This window comes from Syngnathus typhle, linkage group LG3, assembly GCF_033458585.1.
Source record: "Syngnathus typhle isolate RoL2023-S1 ecotype Sweden linkage group LG3, RoL_Styp_1.0, whole genome shotgun sequence".
Taxonomy (NCBI): Eukaryota; Metazoa; Chordata; class Actinopteri; order Syngnathiformes; family Syngnathidae; genus Syngnathus; species Syngnathus typhle.
The window spans coordinates 7831862-7859552 of NC_083740.1; the positions used below are offsets into that span (position 1 = coordinate 7831862).

At 44.0% G+C, this 27691-nt stretch overlaps 1 protein-coding gene across 2 annotated transcripts; it reads right to left on the bottom strand.

Moving 5' to 3' along the window:
• Positions 1–1426: 1426 nt before the first annotated feature.
• On the bottom strand, positions 1427–27594 carry LOC133151162 (nucleosome-remodeling factor subunit BPTF-like). Of its 2 annotated transcripts, none has more exons than XM_061273948.1 (35): positions 26753–27594; positions 25034–25856; positions 23379–23430; positions 23086–23254; positions 22677–22934; positions 21689–21868; positions 21371–21540; positions 20856–21032; positions 20591–20772; positions 20290–20421; positions 19302–19431; positions 18783–18918; positions 18366–18668; positions 16330–18202; positions 15974–16098; positions 15514–15642; positions 15236–15386; positions 15094–15133; positions 14683–14908; positions 14352–14489; positions 12602–12729; positions 12330–12423; positions 12049–12227; positions 11617–11839; positions 11266–11546; positions 10924–11037; positions 10588–10749; positions 10387–10469; positions 8123–8348; positions 7722–8038; positions 7413–7586; positions 7086–7278; positions 6199–6283; positions 4802–4988; positions 1427–3997 (listed from the first exon to the last, which is right to left on the bottom strand). In XM_061273948.1, exons 1-35 carry the CDS (start codon positions 27327–27329, stop codon positions 3961–3963), a joined length of 8454 nt encoding a protein of 2817 aa, XP_061129932.1. In that variant the 5' UTR covers positions 27330–27594; the 3' UTR covers positions 1427–3960. The 2 variants fall into 2 exon arrangements, with proteins under 2 accessions (XP_061129932.1, XP_061129933.1); XM_061273949.1 differs by lacking the exon at positions 1427–3997 and adding an exon at positions 4029–4620.
• Positions 27595–27691: the final 97 nt, after the last annotated feature.

Genomic DNA, 27691 nt, shown 5'->3' on the forward strand with positions numbered 1-27691 from the left:
GCTGAGCCGGAAATGCACTTTTAACGTAACATGGATTACAAATGATGTGTGAGGAAAAAACTCCAAGTAACCACAATACATGTTAGGCATTAAAAGACAGCTGTTGTGTTCATTCAATTGACACATTTCGTGACATTCAAATATCATAGAAGATAAGGTCAAGAATTATTGACCCAATGTTGCCTCAGCTTTGGTGCTTTGCTCAAGGGCACCATGGCAGTCTTGACATCTCTCCAGCTAATTTGTCGCCAAAGTTCAAAATAAAAAATACAGTTTTGCACTGGGGGAAGTACATATGTTTATCCATTTCTATCCTTGGTTTCATGAAAGGGTGATCATTTGCACTGACTGTTGCATATAGACAAAGTAAATAAAATTTCGATGCCACAAGAAATGTTTTGTTACTTCGTGAGATGGTTCCAACATCCAAAAAAGTGGTCTCTCGGAACGTTTGTCAACGGGTCCGCTCGGTTCCCAGGATGCGGAAGAAGCATGTATCTGGGATCAGCGCTGGAGGGTTGTTGGTGGGGGGCAGGAAACTGGAGCCCGCTGCACATTTTGGCCACCATCGCAGTAGGAGGACATTCCTCATCAGAGGATGTAGTAGACAACAAGTGAGGGGGAGGTGCAATTGCACCAAAGCCACATGGAGGAAGTATGTGTTTGCTAGGGGGCTGAAACCATGCTGAGCTGGTGGTCATGTCTCAGCATACACTCCAGCCTTTATTTGGCACTTTGACGGATGGACGGAGGAGCAGAGTGCTGTGAAAATCAAAGGTCACCATGGGATGAAAGGATGGTGTGAGCAGATCAATGCTAATGATTGATAACGCCTAGCTGTGCTGTCTAGGTTCATGTTTTCATCCGAGAAAGGAGCATCTTGTTTAGGGCAAGGGGTTGGACTTTGCCCACCAAAATAAATAATTTAGTGTATTTTCACGTGTAGTGGTGTGCCCCAAGGTTATGTCCTAGGCCCACTCGGTTTACAGAAGATGCCAATGCTACTCTCAAAAAGTTAGAGCTTTCATGTGAAACTTCAGGATAGTCATGAAGTGACCATAATTGTTTTTTCCCCTCAACCTTTGAATGCACATGTCCAACTGGTCAATATTTAAGAAGTATCGGCACTCTTTGCTGTTCTCTAACAAGGAGCTGAATGGTAAAAAAAGATGTTTGTTTACAGAAAATGAAATGAGAGCTGAGAGAGCACCTTCATTACAGTCAAATAAGGCGGAATATGTATTTTATATTGCGTTATCTCCTAAATCCAACTGTGTTTGAATTACAAAGATATGTTGTAGCCATTTTGCAGTAGAAAAAAAAGAGGCATTTCATTGTAACATGGCCTAAAACCTGTATACATGTTTGGAAGAGTCAAGCAAACTAGTTTTCTTAGATGGTTCAATGAAACACCATATAAAGCAGGTGTCAGAAACAGTTCTTTATTATCTACATTGTATTTGTGTTAAGTAAAAAAAAAAAAAAAAACAGACTCGTTTTAGTAGTTAAAAACATAGAGTGCATTTTCCCTCTACAGTTACATTTCTTTAAACATTATTTCCCCCAAAAAATTCTGAATCATTTGTCGCTTTGAATAAATAATGAAATGCAATGTCAATACTAGATAAGTATTGTGCCGGATCGGTTGCTTCCTTACAAAAAATAATTCTTTACAAGAACGACCACTTTCATTCTACCACTTTCAACATGAAGGGCAACTCCACAAATAAACAGTCGAGTTTACTTCAATTAAAGAGGAAAAATATTTCAAATATGTAAGTGGGCTTATAGTTGCTGGTTCAAAGTGTGAAAAATGTAAAGTTTGTACTATAGTAAGTCCAAAAGTTTACACTCTACAGAACTGGACAACAGTAAAGAGTGGAAGATTGTTTTTTTTTTTTTCCTTCTTTGTCATACGACTGCTCGCCCAGTTCAGGTAAGACAAGCTTAAAATACCTTAGAAATGCAGCTAGACTATTTTGTGTAACAAACCCCTAAGCCTACTGAGTCCCAGCTCGTTGTTTTCTTCCCTCAAATGCAGCCACAGACCGCAGCGTAATTGAGCTGATGAGAGGAAATGTCAACCATCCAATTATTGGGAGTGCTTTGAGCGAGAGTTGAAAGACACATGCGAGCTGACCTCAGGGAAAGTATGTAACAGGAAGCAGATGATAGAAAGAATGGACACAACTTCCCTGGGATGCATTTACAGTACATGTACGTGGGGAACCGTCTCCCAAGGTTCGTATAGTTTCCCCCCAACTTCCTGGGAAGTTTTGGGGAAGTGATGGAGGCGGTGGGTGGAAAGGCATGACCTATGGGTTAGTCACAACAAATCGACTTGGGAGCCCCCCCCCCCCCCCCAAATTACTCAAGTGAGGAAGTTTGTTTTACTAAAACAGTTAAGTGCAATGATGCTAATCCTGCAGAGAAAATATTGACGGGAATGTCGGAGCATGTGACGACTCCAGGGAATTTCGTCAAGACACATTCACGGATGGGATTATCTGATGGACATGAAGACTGGGAGACAAAAATGTGAACTATTAACTCCCATATGCCCATTAAGATGCTGCTCAGGGGCATTCCAAAATTAGAAAACCAAACAATGGACTCCAGGCCACGTGGATTATGAAGCCTGCACTAAACGGGGATTTTGGTGTGCGGACCACACGGCAGGACAGTGAGTGTCAGAATGGTAACGCTCCTTCAAAAAGGATGCTACTTTAGCGAAATGCTACAGGTTGAGCTTTCTTTAATGAGAATTTAGAAGGATTTTGTACAAAAACTAATACACAGTAAACTGGTGAAAAATTCTTTGCTCGCTAGCAAAATTACCTGTTTTTTTTCATTTGTTGAACAAAAAACTTTTAGGTGGCAATCCCCTAATAGGATATTATAAAAAATATTTACTTAGAGAAATTTAGAATCTCATTACTTTTGACCCATTTTGATAAAATGTCACACCTAAAAGTGTTCACTGTATTCGATACCCAGTACTTTGTAGTTGATGAGAACTGTCATTTTATGCATCATCCTTTAGATTGGTGCAAAATGATTTTCCTTTTACACACACAATTTGGAGAAATCAGCGTCTCAACCAATGAGAATGAGTTCACGTCCATCAATCCTCCGATGCAAAAAAGTCAACTCAAATACATACACTTTTAACACCTCCCACCTAATTTATCAAGTCATTTTGTATATGTACGTAATTTAATTATTCAAAATTTGAAGTTTTCAAAAGCAATAAGCATCAAAATTATGAAAACTAATCTCGAAATATCTGTCATGAACAAACGTATATGCTTTTCACATTTTCAAATGGCCTGATATTCTAAACTGTTGAGGTACCTGTTCATGTTTTCCATTGGACAACGAGCATTTTTAATCAGTTTTATGAACGCTCATTTCAACTTTTTGTAAAAATACAATAATTTCCAAACGACATTTCATCTTAAGGTGAAGTGTGTCGCTTTGGATAACATTCATTATTTCTCTGACGACTATCCCAGTCGACTTAGGACGAAAAGTGGGGTACACTCCTGACTGGTTGCTAGTTAGTCATAGGGTAAGCATATCACATTTGACAATAGTCTGGAATAATGAACAAAGTGCTGCACATTTTGTACTATCCCCTTTGAGATTCTAATCAGAACACAATACCTGATAGAATTACCATTTCTGCAAGCAAAGAGAACCTAAACGGTACTGCTGGCTCACTTCTTTGGCATCTGGATGTTTCCGCTTGCCCACACTGGACTGAGGGGGGAAATCTCAGTCACCGAGTCCAGCTGTCACCTCAGATGGCTCAACTTCCTTTTCTCTTTTCATCTGGAAGTGACCTTGGGTCATGAGACGCAGCACAACTTGGAGCTGTCTTGGAAGGTTTAATCAATCAAACGGTCATCCGTATCCTACTTTTATTTTCGTAAGTTTTTTGTTTTTTTTAAGAGGGCACTAAGAGGCAGCTGATTGTAGTTTGTTGTTATGAGACCTACAGAGATGGCAAAGAGAAGGAAAAACAGTTGGCGCTTTCATTTTTTTTTTTTAATTATTAAAAGCTTTACAATATGACAAAAATATTTACGAGGGAAAATACAAAAAGATGTATTGGATGCCAGTGGGTCAGACATTTTGATGCAGACCGAGCAGCCATGTTGGTGAAACAGTGTGGGAAGCAACTACAATCGCCTTTGGAAGGACAAAACTACACACATTTTTCAAGCTACCTTTACAGGGCCTAGAATTATTTTATGGAAGAACAGAGCCAAAATGATCTGTTGGCTAAGAAATGAGGTCAAATGTCATATGGCAGTGTGTTGGGGGCCTGAACAAATTAAACATATAAATAACTTTGAAATTATGAAGAGAGACATTTGAAGTTTGTATCCAACTTAAAAATAGCCGTCATCTGTTTTATCATTAAATACAACTGCTCTTGCTTTGCGTTACCAACATGGCTGCCATTCCCCAAATGTAGGATCAGGTTATATGAAGGTTTTGTCTTTTTGTTGCTGTTTTACACCAGTGAAAAAAAAAAACAGCAACTGCAAATTTTGTCTTTTTTTTTTTTTTTTTTAAGAGTGACCCTGGCACCCAGGAGTTTGACATCACAATCTGCAAGAGAGACAGAGAGAGACAGAGACAATGGAAGGAGTAAATACATGCGGCTGAAGAACATTGCTGTTGAAAAGCAGTGTTTTCCAACCTTTACTGAGCCATGAGGATAACAAGGCCAGGCACAGATGGGTGACATTTTATTTCTTCTGTCTGGCAGAGTCGCTTGTTGCCTTCTTACCTGCTAGCTTTGAAGCCTTTGAGCTTCTGGACGAAGAAGCTCTCCAAAACCTCGGCACACTGGTAGAAGGGCGAGTCGCTGGGGTTGTAGTAGCGGCAGTTGTCAAAGATTTTGGTCATGTCTGCCACAAACTCCGTTAGCCTGACGTACTTGCGCTTCTGTAACCTCTCCTCCATGGTGGAAAGATCTGAGAAACCAGCATTGAAAAGACATGACCTCAGGGTATTTGCAACGTGATTTTTGGATGCTGAAAAGAGTTCGTGATGGGGATAGTTTATAAAAAGGAAGCGTGCTAATTGGCTTCATGTATAACATGGCGATGGGTGAAACAGCAGCGGGGCTGTGCCTCAAGTATTTCAGAGGGTAACCTCCTCAACCTCTTACCCACCCATCCAGGAATTCAGGCCTGTGCGACTTACAGCAAATATCAAAGGACCTACTTCTTCCCCATCATCAGATTTCACGAAAAAACCTCCTAAACTTCAGCCCCACCAGCCAAATGTTCTCCCCCCTCCCCAAAACCAACAGGGTCTTTTTCTTGTGGTGGGTGGACTTACAAGAGCAAAGTGTGTGTGGGAGGGCAGTCTCTTTTCCACCGGGAGCCTGGCAGAACCAGTTCAGCTCATTAACGGTTTGTTTGTGTAAACGTTCAAAAAGACCCCGTTGACGCAAGTCTACATTTACATGGCTGGTTTGATCTGAGATGGAGGGCTTCCTCTCTCTGTAGGCCTCCGGGCAGCTCGAGGTCTGAATGTTTGAGCTGGTCAGACTGTGTGTCATTTCCAAAAGGCTATAAAGCAGCTAGTGAATGAAAACAAGCGGACAGCCGTATCAGGCTGACAATTTCGACCTTGAGTAAAGAGTCGTTGGCTTTTAGCAAAGCCACCTCACGGTGGGATGCTAAAGACGAATACAACAAGGGGTCCTCAGTTAATCACAGTTCCAGTCCTACAGCGGCAACGCAATCCAAATTTATATGCAAGTTGGTACATCGTTAACCTAACCACTAACACAGCAGTAAAGTCGTAATTACAGTAAATATTTCTTTTTCATGAACCTCGGTTCCAGGCCATAAATAAAAGACAATTCTCCATCACATCACACTTTCTTCTGGGTGGCAAAAGCAAAAAACACGAAGCATTCTCTGGCATCACCATGTTATTTGACAAAATGATTTTTCTTCGTGCAGGGTGGTACTGGAAGTCTCTGGCTGGAACGCTTCGAAAAAAGTCAACATTTATAGAGATGGTCACTGATTTGTATTTTGGTTAATAAACAAACATTTCAAGTTTGAGGGAAAATCTTGAAAGCTGGTAGATGAACAAATAGGGATTACAATTTTCCAACGGTAAAGATCCTGACTCGCTTTTGCGCAAGACGCACGGACACAAACTTACCCATTGGTTCCTTGATAACTTTATAGTAGTCAGGGGCGTCGCTTGTGTCCACCGGCTCTAGGAATGGCCACGCCATTTTGTGTGCCTGCAGAGGCGGGAAGGCCCAGAGTTAAAGGGAAAGACATTCAAGAAATGTTAAATATGTCTGTGAACGTGACATCCAGAGCATAGAGGTCAACATTGATGTGCCCCTCGAGAGGACATGAGGACTGTTGGAGAGACAGGATGAGAGGAGGAAAGATGCAAGGAGGGGGGGGGGGAAAGGTCTGAGAGAAGGCAGTCATCCAACTCGTGGCGAGCTATAAGATAAGTTGGACACAGAAGGCTTTTGTTTGGTTGCTGTTCCACTCAGGAGGGGCAACGAGGGTGGGTGTTTGGGCTCTTAATGACAATGTGACTTTCTACAAACAGAGTTATGCTCCATGGACAATAACCAACCTCTGTATAATATCGTATGATGCTAGTTAACTTTTAGCCCAAAAGCTGATCGCTTTACTAAGTTCAGCCAAAAGATTTGGCAATGAGCGGCTACACAGCGGCATGTGGCTCTTTCATTCCACTGCTGTAACAATATGTGAAAACAAAGACTTAAAGGAGGGGTTTAATCTTTTTTTTTAGATTGTGTAATAATGTACTGTACACGCCTTAACCACCCCCAAATAAATCTCTTTCGGCTGCTCAGTACCATAAGGATAAAGGGACAATATGTTGAAATCATTAATAAAACAAAACTGTGATTTACACCACCACTTTAAGTCTGCAAGTGACGAGAGAGACATTTTCCAGGCACAAGCAATAACCTCCATGTAAACCCGTCTTCATTGCTAAGACATGAGCCTGTTAGGATTTTGGTGAAGTGTGGCTATTTCAGCTCGCGTCCCACTGACCGTTAAGGACCGCAGGACTCTCCGCAGTCCCTCATAGTCCTTATCAGTGAGCGGCGTGAGGACCGTCATGGCGTCCTCAGTCGACTGGCACTGCGGGCACACGTATTCGTCTATGTGGTTGGCTTCGCTCTGCAGGATGCCTACACAGCGACCGTGGTACCAGTTCTGACACCGGTCGCAACCAATGTAGAACCTGAGAGGGGGGAGGAAAACAGCAAGTCATTCTGATGTTTTTTTTTTTTTTTTTTCAACACAAAGGACACAACACTCTTTGAAACAGCGTACTCCGAGAGTCTCGCGCTTTGATGAACCGGGGACAGTACTCACTGCGATTCATCGTACGGTGTCTGACAGATGCAGTAGAGCTCCTCTTTGGTGCTCTTCCGGCCCTGCTTACACTCCAAACAGATGTAGTCGTCCATATCCTTGGCAACTGTCTCCGTTATTCCGACACAGTCGCCGTGATACCAGTTGGTACACAGGTCGCAGCCGATGTAGAACCTTCACAAGGATGAAGTTGATTATCACTGTATGAATACTCAAAACCGTTTTTTTGCACCGGACAAGGCTTATTTTTGTAATACAGTAATGCAAATCTGTAACTTCTGCACACATTAATAAGCGAGGCTCTCATACTTGCTCTCATCATAGGGCGTCTTGCAGATACAGTAGAGTTTGGTGTCCTTCTTGGTGTCCTTGGTGCTGCTGGTGGTGGAGATCATCTTCTTCTTCTTGGACTTAGCCGATGTGGCACTCTCCCTGTCCTCGTCACGTTTCCTTTTGTGTATGGCGGTGACGGTGGTGGCGTGGTGTGGTTGAGAGGTTATGTTGTGCGCACGGACTTGAGTGTGTTGTTGTTGGCCGTGAGAGGCGGCGGCAGCCTGGGCAGCTTTCTGTGCCGCCGCTCTCTCCTTCTCCTTCCGCATCCTCCACAGGTCTTTCTTTAGCTCATCCTGAGGAGCAAAAATATTACAAAATATAATCTATTAAGCAGGAAGTCTTTGATCAAACAGACACTTCCCAGGATCGCCGTATACCTGGGCTTCTAGATGGAGCTCTTGATCAAGAAGCGCTCGTTTCTTCAAGATATCATTCTTCAGCATCTCTTTGTGGCGGTAAAGAAGCGATGCGAGCTTGTTGGCATTTGCCAACCTCTTCTTGGACGCCATCATCTCTTCCTTCTTCTTCCTTTTGGCCTCTTGCCTTTCATCTTTGTCTATGCGATCCAGGAGTGACTTCATGACCTGATTGCATACAATCATTCTGTACAAAAACAGATTCAAAAGTTAAGTTTAAAAAAATATATCTTCAAAAATTCCTTAATGGAGTATTTCTACTAAAAACAGCAGACAGAAGAGGATAGGACTATAGCGTTGACTAGCATGACTGTTGCTCAGAATGAAATAACTGATGAAATAGCATATGCTCTTCTTCTTTGAACCACAAAAATTGGGAATATATCAACAGCACTTCTGCTGGCCGTAACCACAAAGTGCTAGCAATTTTTTTAATTCCCTCAATGTGATTTATTATTTCATTCGGTCATTATGCTCACCCTTATCAATGAAAACTACACATGGTAGAGGCATGACAACATTTTAAGTTTTGTCTCTGAGCTAAAATGATTAAATTCACACGGTTGTGGTTACCATTTCTTTAAAAAAATAAATAGTCCAAATAATACAGAATACTTCTAATGAGATGGACAACTTCTAGCTTTAAACAAAACCAAAGAAAAAAGAAGCTTGAATGCTTTAAAACGGTGCCGATCATCATATTGATGTCAAGTCAGTTGTCAGCTCTCCCTGTGTGTGTTTATTTGGATTTGACTAGTAGGGGAGTGGAGTTGAGGGACATACTGAGAAACAGACAGCTTCACTGCTTATGCAAACATAGAAGACAGGAATGGAAGGATGGGTCCTGCCCAAGGATAATTCAAGTTTTCAAGGTTCATTGATTTGTGTTGCCTTTCTTTCACGAAGAAAAAAAGATAAGCTCTCAAACTATTGCATTAAAAATGGATCGATTTTACAGTAAACGTGGATCACTTATGGCCGCGTCATTTGTACGTTCACTTGTGTCTGCCAACATTCGCGGCTAGGGGAGAAAATTGTTGGTTCAAGTGAGCAACACAGCGCCTTGTTGGCTGAGCATTTGTGTGAACGCCACACAAACGCAGCCGTGGCTGACAGGGTCAAAGACAGGCCAGGAATTGCAGACCATGTGCACGCTGCAAAGGTGGCTGGAACAAGGCCCGTCCGTGTAGGCAAGCGGGACACGAACATATCCATATGTTCCAAGAGAAATAAATTAGCTTTTGTCATCTCTTTACATCACTGACAGCAATTTCAGAGAAAGTTTCCCAGCTACAAGCCTCATTACAGCAAACTACTTAAACATGTTGTTCCACATTATTGAACAAATCCGTTTTATGTAGAATGGGGAAAAGGAAACATCTTTTGGCTAATGACGAGCTTGGGGCTAGTTCAGTGCTTCTCAATTATTTTCTGTTGAGAAAATATGTCATGCCCCCCACCTCTCCTCAGTCACTATGAATAATCATTTGTCTATAAAACTGTAATAAGTGCAGTGAAGGAAAACAAGTGAAAATTGTGTCTGATCCGCAATAGAACATTATTATCGGAGCTCCTAACATTAAAACATCTTATTTAGTGTAAAATGCATTTAAGATTTACGAAAATGAGTAAAAAAAACAGCCCAGCTCAAGAACTTGACAATAAAGTGTGCGTGTGACCTTCAAATGACAAAGTGATTAAAAATATGTTTTGCAGGAAAAGCAAAAGGAGGCGGCACGGCAAAATGGATGGAAAATAAGCAGAGACAGACTGCCAACGGAGCTGCCGGGTCAAAGTCACGCTAGTCTGGCTTTGGTGTTTCGGGTCTGTGTGAATGGGCACAGTGTTGACACAAACACGTGCGTGTCAGAGTCAGCGAACGGTCAGGGCATCATCTATCCGCAACGTCAACTTAGAAGACAGGAAGGTGTGGAGGATATCTTAACATTACTTGGCTCATTTTTAAGTCCTACCTGCTAATAGATTCGAAGGAAGAAAGATGAGTTAGCAATCTCATCCACGTGAAATATTTAGATCTGGAGGGGCCATGTGAGGTCTCCAACTGAAACTCATTATTGAACTGATTGTTGTGTCAACATTTATTGGGTTAAAGGGAGGCCATGCAGCTGTTCGTGGTTCCACACCTAAACTTTCCCATGTTCTGCAGTACCTCTCAACATGCTGTTGAGATCATGCATGCACACATACACATACACACAGCTAACCTCTGATTCTCTTCTCTCTCCTCAGGTGTCAGAGTCTTCTTCTGTTTCAGATATTCGATGAGAGCGTTCTGCTTCATCACAACCTAAGAAAGAAAGACAACCTGTGGCATCAATATGGAAGAACATAGCTATTCGGTGGCACCTTGATTTATGAGTTAAATTTCTTCCGGCCCCGGTTGTGATGCCTTCCTGAGCCCACACCTGTTTCTGAATGATGTCCTTCTGGCTGACAGAGTTGAGGGCTTGCTCTTTCTTGGCTTCTGCAGCTTGTTTCTTCTTTTGTTGTTGCTGCTCTCGGAGCTGCTGGATCCTCTGCAGCTGCTCCTGTACGGAAGCCGCCTGGATGGTCACAACGTTCCCAATCTGCAGGGGGCCAAAATTGCGAGATATGAAACTCAACAGCCTGAATTCAATACAACATAAGTAACAAGGGTTTTAATTATTGTGCCAGTACAACAGGCACAATTTTCCCATGCAAAATATTTCCCCCATATTCAACACGCAAAGATTTTTGATTTAGCAGGTTGCTTGCGCTACCTGTCCTCCTTGAGTAGAGGTGTGGCCGGCCTGCTGTATCTGAACAGGAAGCTGCAGTTTAAAGTGCTGTGGTAAAGATGTGCCACTTTGCTGACCTTGCAGCTGGGCCAACACCTAGAGCATCCACAGAAAAGAAACACAAATGTAACAAAATTGTGAGAAGGTAAGGGTCTGACCACACACAACCATGAAAGGAAAAGTTGAATTTCCCTTTGGGATTAATTAAGCATAACAATGTCACCGTCCATCTGTCTCTGTTGAACTCACGCATACTGTGAAAATCTCGAAGTTCTTGAATGGGAATGGCAGACGTTTGTAATAACAACCTGTTTGTAATCGTACCTGCACCTGCTGCTGCAGTCCAGACATGATGATTTGCGGGGTTTGCTGCAATTGCAGCTGGGCAGTTCCTCCCTGTGTCGTCACCTGCAGCGAGGTGGGCGATTGAATGGGCATGTGGGCCTGCGTCTGTGGGGGTAACTGGCCTTGTGGGGTGGACGCAGACGGGGTGCTAGTGGGAGCCAGAGGAGCCGCCCCTGGCTGCACTGGAGCAGCTGCCTGTTGAGCAGGCTGGGCTGGCGTTTTTGTGGAGTCGGAGTTAGACTGGCAAGACGGTGTGGTTCCTGTGAAGATTTTCGAGGAATGGATCAAAGAGAGTGTGAGAAACCAAAATGAGTGTGTTTCCGGTCATACCCGTGCTCGGCGCAGGTGTAGCCACTGCGGATGGGGGTGTGAATAAGAAGCGCTGCATTTGGCCGTTGGGCAGAGTCGCCTGCATGAGCTGTTGGCCGGGACCCGGAATGACCGTGACTCCGTGAGGTATGACCTGAAGCTGGCCGTTAGTCTGACCTTGACCTTGAATCATCACTGTGACACCCTGGTGGGAGCCACCAACACCTGAGCCAGCCTGCTGCTTCTGTAAGGAGGCAGAGCAGCGGCACAGGGTTAAGACTAAATCATATTTTAATCACACTGTCCGGATGATTAACGTCAGTTTGCAAGCTTTTGCAACCGCCATACAGCTGGCAATATGTAATCTTTAACATCAGAATTCTCAGTAACAGTGGTATTCAGGTGTATAATTTGAATGACTTTCGGATCATGTAATGAGCAACGCTCACTCACCTGTGTTAGTTGAGCTATCTGTGAGATGGTGAGTTTAACCTGGCCAGATGTCGTTCCAGTAGTAGCGGGGGAGGCTGGGCTCTGGCCAGTAACTGTGGCAACAGGGCTGGCTCCAGAAACTGGAGTTGACACTGTCTGGCCTTGTAAGATCTGACTTACCACTTGTTGGCCAGCCTGACCTAAAAACAAACAGGTGGCATGTTTAGTTTCTGCATTGCAAGTAAAACAATGTTAAGATACAGATAGTTTAACACATAGACAAATTTCAAACAGCCAATGACCTTGCTGGACCACAAGCGGTGTTCTGAGTATTGTTTTTCCCATAGGTCCGCCTTGCTGGATTGGTGTCCGAATTGTTGTCATTCCAGGCCGGATCTGCTCACCAGGAAGAAAATAAATATTCACTGACGAGCAAAACAATGACACAGACAGGTTTCACAAAAATGGAGGGAAAAATATCAGCATGAAATACCAATAAGCGGAAGCCATTGTTGCACTTTATAATGCACAGAAATAACGACACGATTAATTCTGAAAGTGAAGCATTGTGTACCGGTTGTTGGGTGCCTGGAATATTGGGCCTGATGTTCACAGGGGTAGTGCGAGGCAATTTGATAAACGTCTGAGCACCACCCGTCGTACCGGAAGGGATGATACCCAACACCTTCTGTTGCACAGCACCTGATTTTGGAGGCGTAGAAAAAGATAAGACACGAAAAATCAGAGGCTGTGCGACTCAAAAGAGAGCAGGAGATTACAGAAAGGCGACATGTAAAGAACAAATAAAGTGGAGGGAAAACATTTGTGACACGATGGCACTTAGGACATACTAATTGTCTTATTCAGCACGTGAGCCTATCAAATGCCACTGTGCTTATGAAAGAAATTAAATCAGGAACCCTTCAGTACTCCACGGCACCCCATTTTCTGCTACTTAGCACATGACTAGGAAATGTTCACAGTCTAAACATCCCCTTTGCAATACAATACTACGAAGCAGCGGCTGCATGCTACAAGTGACAAGTTGTGCATTGACATGGCTCAATGCATTATTTGTGGGCTTCTCTCTTTGCAGGATGGCCAACGTTTGATCACAGCAATGGTAAATATTGGTGGAGTAGGTCAACAAAATCTTCAAAGTCTTGCTGAAAGCTTACTTGGGTTTCCCCCAACATATCTTGAGCTCCTTCATAAATTATTCACAACTTTCGCCCGACAGAGGGAGCGTTTCATATTTGTGGTGCGAGCACACGTGATGCTGATGGCGCAAACAGAAATCATACGAGTAACATTCTCGCTTTTCCTCAGATCCTGCCGTGTGTGTGTGTTCGTGTGCACGTTTAACCACAACCAGTCAGGTAAACCTTTACATCAAGAGTTTCCCTCTTCAAACAGGGACCTTAAATCTGGTTGCACGTCGCAGACATCAAACACAGATTTCTATGGACTGGCTGTTTAAGGCGCTTGATGAGTCGGGGCTCAGAAGAGTGAAGCGGTAGACTTTTATTCGAAAAGTTGAAGAGGGGGGGGGGGGGGGGGGGGGAACAAGAAAACTGAAATCCCGCAATAGAGAGTTACCTGTCTGGGAACTAGGCCTCAGGGTAAACTTGTTTCCTTGCCTAACTTCCTTAAGCCATTCCAAAACAAACAGGGCGCTCCGCAGTCATGCTGGATAAATAGACATGTCCATTAAATGGTCACACGCCACCTGAAATTAAGGTTTCTCCAAAAAAGTAAGAAAATTACTTTCATTTTTTTGCATGAAGACTGAAGGGTTTTATCTACACTGGTTTCTAATGTAGTTGTTAAAATACATCCACTTTGAAGCTCTACAACTGGTCTTGCTTTGAGAGTGTGGACATTTGTCATTTGCATGTTTTACTTGGATAACATTGTGCAACAAATATGAGAATTGGATATTGCAACAATTAGTTGCTGCTCCTTTTTAATGAGCACAAATTCATCAATCTGCAAATAACCATTCAACAACACAACAGCCTGATACTACCAAAAGTTGAAAACAACAAAATAGTTGAGCCAAATTCTAATTTAGATTCAAAGACCCAGACTTAACGGGTGTTCCGTCCCTAAATAATCGAACAAAAAATCCATTATATCACTATTCTGCCAGGACCCAAACAGACAAGAAGATGAACCATACCAAAGTAAGTTGGTGGGGACACTACAATGGCGTTGGTGTGGAAAGGTGTATTATTAGAAACCTTTGGATTGTGCAATAAAAAAATAAAATAAAAAACTCCCCCATCTGCCTCTTAGGTGTGAGGTAATAAAAGCCGGTGTACCTCCTTGTGACGTTGCCATGTTGACTGTGATAAGCTTGCTGTTGGCTGGAAGAGGCAACTTGGTGGTCACTACTTTCCCACCCACTGTGGTTCCTGTAATCTGAAACGTGTGCCCACCAGTCGTGGTCACTGTGGTCTCTGTGCAAGCAGACATGAAAAAGAAAAAAACAACAACAACATGACATTGTAATGACTACACTCACGAGTGGTTAAAGCTACAAAGACCACATTATTAATGTCCATGATAACGTCAAGCTTTCTCACTTTAACAAGCACACTGGTCTGTCACTTTTGATAGAATTCAAAGTTTTGAATGGTTTAATTGCAGTACCTGGTGAGTTTTGACTCTGTTTAATCCACGAGGCAAATGACTGCTGGAAGTTCTTAGTCTGCTGGTATTTGACAGGCGTGCCCATCTTTGAGGACAGCACCACCTTGGCGCTGGGAGTTCCTTGGCCTGACAGTGAAGCTACCATGACCTTAGGCGTCACGGCAGGTGTCGCTGGAGTTCCTGCTGGAGTGACTGTGACCGAACCTGGTTTCTGCTCCTGCCGTTTCTGAAAGCACAACAATTAATATATGGTCACATATGACAAGAACAGCTCATTAAAATCAATGTGAAACTCCCCCAAAAATAAAAAACGGTGCCTATAATGAGGTTAGCTCAAGAGAATGAGTGAATGCAATAAATCTCTTGGGTCTGCTCAGTGGGATACAATATTGTTGATATTATCCCTCTCACCTTGGCTTGTTCAGCTGCCTGAGCTTTCTCTTTTTCAACCCTAAGTAAAAGAGAGGATCAACATTTGTGATGATTTGTTAATTTGACAGCATTTATCACACCACTGACACAATGGGATCAAAGCACTCCTTTTTATTCTGACCTCTCCGAGAAAGCTCTAATCTCCCAGAGGTCGAGCTCCTCCTCGGCAACCCAAGTCTCGATCACTACGGGGCCCGTCTGCTTGGGAGGCTCGGGTTTCTTGGGACGCAAGGCACTGGAGCGCAGCCCTTTCCTCTGTGGCGTGTGGGTTTCTATAATGGTGGACACCGCACAAGTTGTAATTCACTGATGATTAATTCTGTAAATCAACCATGTTTTTTTTCTCTATCTCAAAGTAGTCAACGACGACTGACTGATAAAAGTGCATACTGTATTAACCTTTTGGGGTCTCGGGTGCTCCCAGGGGGCAGATAATTTTGCGGATGCAGTACTCCGAGCGTATGCCATAGGGTCCCACGTCGCGCCGTTTGATGATCTCTGTGGTGGTGATTTCTGTGTCTGACGTCTCTGTGGTAATGAGTGGGGATAGGGCTGCGTTGGTATGACGATGAGGAGGAGAGCCCGAAAAATGGAGCAAATGTTCTCCAACATAACACCTGTGTCAGCCACAGGAGATGGATTTTTGTATTTCATTCGGTCTTATGTCTCAACGTAGGAACGCAGGATACATCACAACTTGACGCATACACACAAACAAACCTTATTTGTGGGTTTCCAGCAATGGTAAAAATCTAGATGAAAAACTCAAAATAAGAGTAATATCATAGAAACACATCATAATGTTTGAGTGCTCTGAGAAAGAATCCTTTATGGGTGGGGCTGGGGTCAGCGAGTCTACCTGTTCGTGTAGTACCGACGGCTGCGGACGGCTTGACGGCCATGTCGTCCCATCTCAAACAGGCCCAGAGCAGTCTGAGCATCAGACTCACACCAGCCAAAGTGTCCACTGTTTGCAAGCGATACCTGCGTATGTATGCAAAGTTGAGCATTAGAACAAAAAGATTGCACTTTAGTTAGAATCACTCTCCAATAATACAGCAAAATGTCAGTGCAAATGCATAGGTCAAAACTTGCACAAGTGACTCAGAAAAGTATGGAAACAAAATAAGAGTGGTACCATTTATTTTGTCCTCGAGGTGAAAGGGTAAAATGAAACGTTCCCAGTGTGAGAGAGAGAAGAGAGAAATGACTTACCTCCAAGTGATGCCAAATGTGGGTCTGGGGGAAGGATACGGCCAAATATCCTGAGCCGGCTTGGCGTTGTAGTTAAAGACGGCCACTTCGCGGAATCCGCCGCGCCTTGCCAGGACCTTCACGTTGTCATGCGGCAACACAAAAATGCTCTTGCGGTTGCTCTTGGTGACAAACTTGCGATAAGAAGGAAGCGCCGTGTCCGAGCGCACTTTCTTTGTGCGTGAGAATTTGCGGAGGCGTACTCGGCCTCTGGTCGAGTCTTCCTGGAATATGTCTGAAGTTACGCCACCGGCTGTTGATTTACTGCCCGTAATGGTTTTGTCCTTTTGCTGTGCCATTATGTCACTCTGGCTGTCTTCTGACGGACTGGAGGAAGAGATTTTGGTCACGGTCGTTTTGGTCATGGAAGTGAGGGTGGACACGGCACTTTCTGTTGTCATGGCTGCCGCTCTTGCAGCCTCTCTGGAAACCACTGCGGTGGTTGTTACCTCAGTCTTCAATGGCGTCGCCGTCTCTCGCTCACTGTTCTCTGCAAACTCATCGCTTAAACTCGACTCTTCTGCCGAAGGGATAGGTGAGGGTGCCATTCTGATGATCTTGACTACGGGGGTATATTTTAAGCTGTGCTGCAGAGAGCTTGGAGAACAAGCCTCAAATGGATCCATGCTGTTTCCCAGCTTTGATATCTTCAGAGGAGGATTGTAATCCTGATGCGGTGTCGTTACGTTGCGCTCAAATGTTTCTGCGGGGGTCGGCTCCTTTTCTACAGCATGTATGCTTTTGTTCATAGGAGTCAAATCGCCATTTACCAAAAGTTTTTGTTCGGTGTTAATTTTCTGTGAAATACCTTCGTCTTCTACTTGACCAATGCTGTTCACCTTGGTATTGTTAGTCAGCACGCCATTATTTGGACTTACCAGGGAGTTACTCAACCCGACATCCCTCCTTAAACCATCCTTACCATTTATAAGAGGGAGAGGATCAACTGAAACAGGAGAAGTGGGGTCTTCAGCAGCTTTGATATTTTCCTGGTTTTCCTCAGGCCCCATACCATTTGTCTCAGTGGCTAGCTCCACTGAGCTTATTGTCTCCGGAATTTGCTGTGATGTATTCTCACTATTTATTTTCTCGGCAGCTTTTATAAACGTCATTACCGAGTCCTTTTTACTACTTGAGTCCACGTTAGGTTCCTCAGACCCTATATTTTCGATAAGCCCGCCGTTGGTAGTGTCTAAACAAGCACTGTCTGTTTGTTGCTCTGAAGAGCAATCTTTTGGCCCCGTAGTCCTTTCAATGGACTCAACCTTCAATCCCTGGGACAACATGATGGCTTGGTTTTGTGGCGAAGACGAATCTCTTTCTGCACCTGAACAGCAACTGTCTTTGGGTGTTGAATTCGGAACAGGAGAAAGGCGACCACTTACGTCTTCTGTTGTTTTAGAGACGACAGCCTGACCGTCACCTTGAACTCTTCCAACATCTGCAGATCCACACGTTTGAAATGCGCATGATTTTCTCTCCTCTTTCGCAACTTTGCATACTTTGAGCTGTGCCTGAGCCAGCGCCTGGGGCTTAAGCGGCGACCGCGGTCGTACAGGAGTGCCCAGTGGTGGTGGTGTTGAGGAGGAGGGTGGTGAAAGAGGTGGGGTGGTCTTGGGTTTTGATGCAGACACATGTTGCTTCGATTTCTCTTCAATTGCGTGCTGCTTCACTCGTCGCTCTAGCAGGCTGTCAAGTTTGGAAGACTTGACCTTCTTCTTGTATGCGATGCGGGTGAGGAAGCCCTTACTGACATCCACCACGTCGTAGTTAAAAGGACGAAAAGGGTCATCTGCAAGCTCCTCCTTCACAGGCTCTTCCTTGATACTGGACACTAGAAGAAAAAAGAAGGGACTATCTTAGACCACTTCTAACAAACAATAGTGCCTATTGGTCCTACACGTTCTGTTACACCATCAGTTAAAAAAAAGCAATGGTATTGAAATATAGATGGCAAAAAGAAAATTTTCACAATACTTTAATTGTTACATCCTTACTTGTCTTATCGTCTGCTTTCAGTTTAGTAACCTCCAACTCCATCTTGGATTCTGAGTTGTCAACAGGCATTTTTTCAGATGTTTCTGTTTTACACACAGCTTCTTTTTGCTCCTCTTCCATCTTCTCAGTCGACTCCATGACTTCATCTAGCGGCTGAATATCCTGGGCGGGTTTCGAAGGTGGAGATGACTCTGTAGCTGCTGGATCACTGCTCAAGCTGGAGACTCCCTGATCTTCAGGTGGATGGACACTGGGTCGTCGACTCAAGTCCAAAAGAGTGCATTTTAAGCCAAGTTTAGCATCTTTGGAAGAGAAAAAAGACCATACATTGAAGCAAAATAAAACTGTTCTCAACCAAATTGACGATCTTACATTTTAATAAAATATGAATGCATGCGTGACTTCCCCCCCCAGACCTTCAAGTTCTTTTCGGTAGTTCGCATTGGTGTTGCCAGGAAGTCTTGGGAGAAACCTCTTGACATAGGTCTTGCTTATCCAACTCCAGCCACCGTAGCCAGTAACGCGATACTCCTCACCTTTCTGTTTCCACACCTTCAAGGAGGACAGAAAGAGCGGGAATGAAGAGGAGTACAAAGTGTCACAGAAGAGTCAACAGTGAGGTTATATGGGAGAAAGTCAAAAAATGTGTGGAATGTGTTTACAAAGACAGCGGGAGAGCGGGAAAAGGAATGTTTGGTTGCTGACCACCAACTGCTGAGGGCACGGCTCCTATTAGAGCTCAACTATCAGTGATGGTCACAAAGGACACAAGAATGTACATACGCCACCATTTAAAAAACAAGGGTCCACAGTTGAACAATTGGAGTAATTATATTGAGCATGCAAATCAAGTCCAAGACAAAATATTAGCTCCGACACAACAAATAAAACAAAATTGTAAAACATCCACTCAGGTTCCAATAAACGTTACCTACCTGGTGTTTAATTGGAAAAGTGTATTTGACCCAAGTAGCCTGTTGCATTGTCTCCTCTTCCTCCAGCTTCCTCTCCCTTTTCTTTATTTTCTCTTTTTCCTCACGCTCCATGGAAGTCATCCGGTTTAACCTAAAAAAAATAAAATAAATGTACATGTAATGACTATCTAAAAAGTCTTAAATATTATAACATGAATGTGTTTGAAGCCTTCCCAATCCAGTGATTAACAGAAGCCTTCAGACAATTTACTGAGATTAAAAATATACACGCAGGAGAGGAGACTTCAGTGGGTACACCTAAACAATGTCACGGCAAGCACATAAAGGGCTATTTACTGTTAATGACTGTGAACATGTGAGTCTATATACTAGGATGATTTTTTTTTATGGCTGTATATCAAAGAGTATTCTTCTAAATATTTTGAGTAACTGGGCAAAATATTAGAAACACCTTTCAGTAGTTGTGGCATTACCTATCTCAATTTGGTGCTGGATTGTTCAAACACACATTTTCCGATTCCAACTCTGAAATGTTGGCTTCTTTAAAAGGGGTGTTGTGTTCACGCAGTGGTCGCTGAGAGGCATAAGTGGGTGGTACTAGTCGTGGACCTGCAGTCTAAATATTATTTTTCTGCGGCTAGGGTGGGCCTTTTGATGTGATCTGGTCAGGATCACCGCTGCTTGCTGAAATGAATGTCCCCGACTGACTACACACTTCCTTTGTTCATGCACTGAATGCTTGGGTCAATATATCAATGCTTGTAACTGCAGGAAATCTTTGGTGTTTTGATTGTAATTGAAACTGTAAAGGGCTGCACTTTTTATGAAATGATATCAGTGCGCACAAAAGGTCCATTCATTACATTCCCCCTTAAGGTCTTCGCCCAATCAGATGTGCCGATAACGATACTTTTCTCAGAGAATAGTTCAATCTATTCTGTGCAAGACATGCACACATAACAAAATGGTGATAGTCTGTTATGAGTACCTGGTGTGACCAAGTGAGTCCTTCCAGACTGGCATGGTTGCCACAGGCTTAATGGCACACTCCATGATGGCAAGAGCCAGGGCGAACTCTCTGGCCTTACTGCACATTTGCACCGCTTTGATCCAGTTGGTCCTACGAAAGAAAACATTTCTAAACACTTTTCTTGACATTATTGATTTTTTCCCCTCAATAAACGTAAGATGGCATCAGCTTCAAGAGAACTATCTGAACATACTTAGGCAACATGCAGTATGGAGTAGGTTGCCATGATGGCCACATGATGTTTTGCTCGGATCCATACCTGTGTGAGGCCCAGTTATGGTGCATGAATGGAGACGGAACATTGTTCTCCAGCTGAATGATGGTGAGCCTTATTGTAGAGATGGTGATAAGCTTGGAACCGTGAATGGACCCGTTCCATTTGAACTCCCCTGCTGGAGTCATGCAGAACTTGTGGGAGAGATGCCGCCTTTTGTCGTGATCCTAGTGAAGGTGTATTGAAACCATCAGAAAAGCTATGGCAACGTCTAAGTTGTGTTCTGCGAGTACAGCCGTGTGCTACTTGCCTCTCTGTGCTGGTGCTTATTGAGGGCTAGGGTGTTTGTGCTGTACTGGTTATGATAGACTCGATATTTGCCCTCCTGACCGAGTTTGAAGTATTGGCAAAGCGTCCCCTTCATCACCACGTCCTTGCTGCGTGTACTGACACGGGTGACATCACCTTGTGCATTCACAACTAGAATCTATAGAAGGAGCAAGATGTATTTTCAGGTGGATAAAAAGTTTGACATATTAAAACAAACATCGACACAGCATGCTCAAAATCACATAGTTGCTTCGGCAGGCGTTTGAAAATGACATCACAGTGCCCGAGGGCTCTATTTGCTAATGTCAGATTACCAAACCAAGTCATGATTGGTTGTTGTTTCTTTGGTTTTGCTCAAGTATTAATGATTATGGGAGGAAGAAAAATAATTATGTAACATAATTTAATGCAAAATAAATTTGTATCAGATGATTGAAATAATCCATAGAATAATGAATTCTAAAAATATTCAATTCAGTATCATATATGCCTCACCTCTTTTCCCTCCTTGAAGCCCCTGTTGGCTTCATGCAGGGCAGCAGCAACCTGCTGGCTCTTCATCTGGCTCAACTTGCTCTCCGGGTTCCTCAGGCGGGTCACCATACGAGTTGCAGCTGATTTCTTACTACCAAGACATTCGCCGTTGGTGCAATCTTTACCATCTCCTACAAACACAACATGAGTTTTAGTCAAAGAAACAAAGGGCATGCAATTTACATCGAAACGCCCCCCCGAGTTTGTAAAAACTCTAATATACAACGACATTCTCCAGAGAGCATATTAGAAGAGCACTGAAATGTTATTTTGTCTGACCTGTGTCTTCGAAGCTTGACAGGGAGGACTGGGAGGACTTGTCAGCCAGATCCGGAGGTTCAGGGCCCCTGGGTGGGACCATGCTGCTATTACTGTTGTCCTCAATCACCTGGTTGGGATGGCTCAAACTTGGGACACCATCGCCACTAACAGCAACACAGTCTGATGATGGGTGTTCTGCTGTAAAAGAATAAAACACACACACGGAGTGAAGTAGTTGTTTTGGTAACGCTTGATTTGATTGAAGCAATCAAAAGCCGGCCTTGATTGCCATGACTGCACAGTAAAAGGACAGGTGGAGTGGCGGCCACAATACACTGAGTTAAGGTTGTGGCTCCCTCTGTCGGCCATTTAGAGCTCATGCAAGTAGTCCATATTTACAGACCAAAACAGAGGTGACGGTTATTACATAATCCTAAAAGGAATGTAGCATTTTTGTAATATGATTCCATACCATAATCCACATGCACACAGTATTTATTATTAAAACAGCTGAGATTTTAACATGTTAATGTTGATTTCTTCATTCCTGAAAAGAACACATTTATCTTATATATTTTTGTATTCCCGCACCGCACAAATTCTTTTCAGTCTAATTCCAGTGTTATACAATGTTAAGTCCTTTAAAGGATGCGTTTGTGAATGTTGCAGCTAAACAAGGAAAAAGTAGGATCCACAGAGAAAACCACAACAACAGTCTGTGTCTACTTATTCATGTCCCGCAGGGCAAACGGGGAATTGAGACCTGGATTACCAGGCAGAGCTCCGCTGCATTCAGACTACCATCTATTGGCTCGAGTCGGAAGAGCTAATCAGTGCTGCAACCAACGAATATTTTAGTAATTGATGAATCCGTCAGTTAATTGATGAAGTGAAAGTAGTTGAAATTGATGAAATTTGTTGAATGTCTTTGATGTTACTTTTAATTTACCATTTGGAAATGTTTTTCCACAGAACTCTGAGACATAATCCCTTGGGGGATAATTACCTTCATTTTTGACATTGGTTTTCTCTTCCACTGCCTCTTCATTGGTCTCCTTGTCCTCCTCTTTGGTGGTCTCATCACTGACGCTGACAAGCTGTTGTTCTTCAACGTCAATCAGCTTGCCGTCTTCGTTTTCATCTTTCTCCACATCGACATCGTCTTTCTCCTGCTCCAGAGCTTTAAGGGCCTCCTCGGCCGCCTGCCTTTTCACCTCTTCTAGCTTTTCCTCCTTCTTGGCTCGCAAACGCTCCAGGATCTCCTCTGGATCAAAGAGTGAAAAACTCAACAGTCATTGCGTGATATTGGCTGATCAGCAAAGCATCAACTCAGCTAATTGAACCAAATAAATAAAACAAAAAAAACTAATAAATCACAAGTCTGCTAAAGAAATAAAAAAGATGGAGCTCATTACCATTGGCAACATTGAGGAAAGACCTGTTGTTGCCTCGAGCTTTGTTGGTTAGTTCCTCCGTGATGTCCATGTGTGTGTGAACCTCGTCCCGAATTTTTTCAAGGGCAGCGTAGAGGTCGGCTTCCCAGTGATCCTTATCCAAGCGCTCGATGAGCTCACCTAGCTGGAGCTGGCGGGAACAGAGAGGGAGAAAGACACTTGAGATTTTTGAAGCACGCAAGGCAGCAACCATACTTTCATATGATTGAATAATTGAAGAGCAGACACTTGCAAGGAGAAATAGCTGTCTTTACCTTGGTGCTGTAATACCAGATTGATTGATTTTCCTGTTCGCCATCTTCCTCGCTAAAGGGGATAAAAAGGAGGACACACAGGGGATTATTTTTGGAATGACATGGGGAGATATGACACATTAGAAAGAGGTGTGGCCGGGTTCAATTGGGAGAAACGTGCAGAAACAAATAAGCTGTGTGCTTGCTGTATGTAATGGTTATTAATGAATCCGCCTGAGGGTAATGGGTGCAAACTGCAAACAGCAGTCAACATCAACTCTCTCTTTTAAAGTGTTCCAAATTCAGATCAACTGTAGCCTCGGCTGAAATACATCTGCCTCGACATGGGTATTCTTGTTGGTCTTCACCTTTACTGAATAAAGACGAGATGAAGATTACACAACACCCATTTCAGCAACTTTCTTCTTAACGTGATCCATAATGCCTTATGTCACAGTGGTAATCTCTACTCACACACTACGCCTGTGCCCAAAATGTTTCTGTGTAAGTTATATCTGCATGTGCACACAACCCCAGGCAATGCTGCACCTGCTGGAAGTCACTTTGCTGTGCAGCTCAGAGCAAAAGATGAGCGCGGGGAAAGCGAAAGAAACTATGGTAAAAAGTTAACCCGCCGGGCCGTTTAAATCTTGTATTACTCAGGTGATCCGTACCCAATCAGCCAATGATTTATGAATCAGGCCCTTGGCTGCTGTGGTGCCAACACACACACCATCTGTGTCTGTTTAATGTCAAGGTGCTATCCTGCTGGCTATAAGGATGGATGGATGAGCGCAGGATCTCCCTTGATATCAGAACCAGCCAACTATATCGACTATCATGCTATTGATACAATTTGTAGGCTGCAGTCATAATGCATTTTAGGTCCAACATCTTTGCTAGCCTCCTTGCCAAAAGAGCACAATTAGAAACTAGAAATGCATGCTTATAGCTTTCGATTGTTTTTATGTTGCAGTGATGCAATTTAAGAAAACAAGATAGAGGACTATATTTAAATTTAAACTCGGCCACTGTTACAAATACACAAATTGAACATGATCAAAATAACAATGTGACCCAAAAAAGTCTCTGGTCAATAAATCAATGTATGCGCTTTGGTGGGCTACAACAATATCGTAAGCGGTTGCAGAGCAAATTACATCAGCAGTCGCACAAAATTTGAAGATGTTCAACTCAAAAGTTACAAATTCCACTAATTTGTACAAGTAATCATTTTTCCAATTAATGCACATTGCACCAACACATGTAAAAACTACAATGGCGCGACACTTCTTTACATCAGCATGAATGCTAATTAAAAATCAACCCTCAGAACTGTGATAGAGACGTGCTAACCACTAACTCACTGTGCAGCCTGTTAGGCATGGACCTGTATCACTACCAGGTATTGGGCTAATACGAGTCTAATTTTAAGGTATCAGGTCATGTGGAGGTTGCTGATACCTGTCAGCGATACTTAAGGCCCAGAAAATTGACATTGACTAAGTCACCCTCAAAAGTAGTTGTTGTTATGGCAGATTGACACATTGGTGAATCATCATCTGGCTCCTTAAAGAAAGGTTTCCACATTTCTCCAGACAGATTGAAATTAATTTGTTGTGTGCTATCCTGCGAAGAAACACATTTCGACATTCGAGGTAATTATACGGACTTACACGACGATGCGGCGGTTCAAGAACCAGTATTTGCGACTGTGCCGGTCATATCCGACCGGCAGCTGGCGAAGGAAGGGTCTGCTTTTCTGTATTTCGGGTATGCAGTCAGCCACACCGGGCACCTTGTGCGCTACGCAAACCTCGCATTGCCACTCGTCCTCCGGCACTTCCTGCAGTGGCGGTTTCACACACTCCAGATGGTAAACGGCCGCACAGGTTTCGCAGCACAGCAGGTCGCCCAGGCGGTGGCAAACTCGGCAGTGGTCGTCGTAGGCTACCACACCTTCTGACATGAGCTCTTCCCTGGCGATGTTGGTCGCCAGGAACTGGTCCACTAGAAATTGAAGAACTTTGATTTTGCTCTCCAAGGGTTCAAACGGATAATCCTCTCCTTCCTGGAAAGGGAGAATGTGTCGATATTCCGGGTCACTCTCACAGTATGCCCGTAAAACCTCCGGCCAGGTCATACCGTCCACAAAATAAAGTGTGGAATTGACAGAATCCTTCACGTCGGCAGGCCCGAAGGTGGTGTTGGATGTGTCCTCCTCTCTGAGTATAGCCTTAAGCAGGGCAATGTGGGTCTCTGCCAGGAGCATGCACTGCTCCTGGCTGGCAACCGCCGCGCAAAAATCCTCAAAACGGAAAGGGGAGAGCCGCAGCACAGTGCCAAAGTTGCGGAGAACCTCGTACACGGCGGATACGTTGAGGAGCTGTGAGGTAGGAACCAAGAGGTCCTCGGAGGACTTGGGAAGCTCCAATGGGGGAATGTCTTGTGCCTCGAAGATGGGAGACTGCGGTTGCGCCACTCGACTCCTTTGTCGACCTGGAAAGCCAGCAATGAGAAGAAGAACATTTTTTTACTAAAAAAGATCAACATTCAAATTAGAGCACATCCGTTTTGAGAACTCCTTATCAGAGGAACTAAGGTCAGAAAACACAAATTACCAGTGGGATCAATGTTGAACTTTATATTATCTTGAATTGTTCCATACCATCGCATGGACAAAATGCTTACCTGAACAAAACCTCCATAGATTAAAGTTTGTTTACCTGATTGCTACTCGAGTGGTTGCTGTCGTAACGACGTAATAATGAATGGGCTGGCGTCTGCAACAAGTCGGGGAAAAAAGGGCGCCTCTCTTCAAAACAAAGAACTGTCAAACTAATTCGGGAGCTAGCTGCAGGACACGTATCTGAACTGCGTGCCTTCTTATGAGATTATCATTTTGAATTATTGCCGCAACGAATCCTTAACTGAGCTATAATTGAAGCATTTACTAGAGCTAAATATGAAAAAAAAAAAAGTTTGATAATTAATAAAAATTGAAGGTGCAAATATGTTTTCTCAAGTTGTATTACAGCTATGATTACGTGAGGGCGAGTGTAGAAACCTAATGAATGAAATATCATTTGTACGTAGAACTCGCTGCAAAATTACGGTAAAAACAAAATGTTTTACGGTGGGGAGAAAAACGTAATTGGACTCAGACAGGACGAATGTGCAGGATCAGACTAAAGTACCTAAACCACGCGAGTCGACTGTAGCGTGGGGCATTTCTTTGCAAAGTGGCGGACAGCAGAGCACACGGTAAACAAAGGCCCGTTTCTCCGTGCAAGCTCCATTTTGGACAATGCGCCTTGCTTTGTATTTAGAGCTCAAAATAAAATGCACTCAAGAGAGGCAAGTCTCATGCCGTGCATTTGCAGAAGGACGCGTACCTGGGGTGCTCCCGTGCGAGCCTTGGCTCCTTGCACTACTCTCCGTGCAGTAGCTGGCATTATCATCATCTGGTAGTTCCTCCAGATAGTCCGAGTCGTTTCCAAAGGCCTCTTCTTCTTCTTCAAGATCCGACGAAGGGTTGTCGTTTAAGAGTTCATCTTCCTCCGAGCGGTAGCTTAAATTGTCGTCCTCCTCGTCGCTGTTGTCGTCGTACACCACCTTGGTCGGAGGCCGCCTCACTCCGCCTCTACTCCCGCGGCCGCCTCTCGACCCCCTGCCTCTCCCTCTGCTTCCTCTGCCCCGCGATGCCGCGCTCACCTCAGAGGTGGCGGCTCCAACTTTCTTGCGGCCCCGGGACAAATTAAAGTTCTCTCGGCCTGATATTTCTGTGTCCACCTCAGCGGAACCGGTGACACAAGCGGTGTGGGTTAAGCCGCGTCCACGACCCCGTCCTCTGCCCCGTCCCCGTCCTCGCATCCCTCTGCCCCTTCCACTCCGAGAGCCGCGGGTCGGCCCGGGTGAGCCTTCCCGCATCCCCGCTGCTAGTTTGGGCGGCCTTCCTCTTCTACCCCTCATTGTAGGAGAGCGCCTCTTCTGTTCCGCTTCAATCGCGGAGCCGCGAGAGGCCACGCACGACAAAGAAAAACTAGGAAAGGAAACACGAACGGGTCATGCAAAAGTTGCCGCGAAGTTCCCACCAGCGCACGGACCCAATTTTGGGCGCAATGCTTAAAGTGAATAGCCGGTGTCCCGCTCCGGGTCGCCAATCGACGCCATTTTTCTTCTCGGTTCTTTCGTTGAAAACACAGAAGGCCTCAAACCAGCGTCAAGCCGAGTAGAGTTTCCGGGGATTCTACCGGAAGCAAATCTTCCAGACCATCAAAATAAAGCGAAGGCAACATCGTGACATGAACTACATTCACGCACAGAAAGTAGTC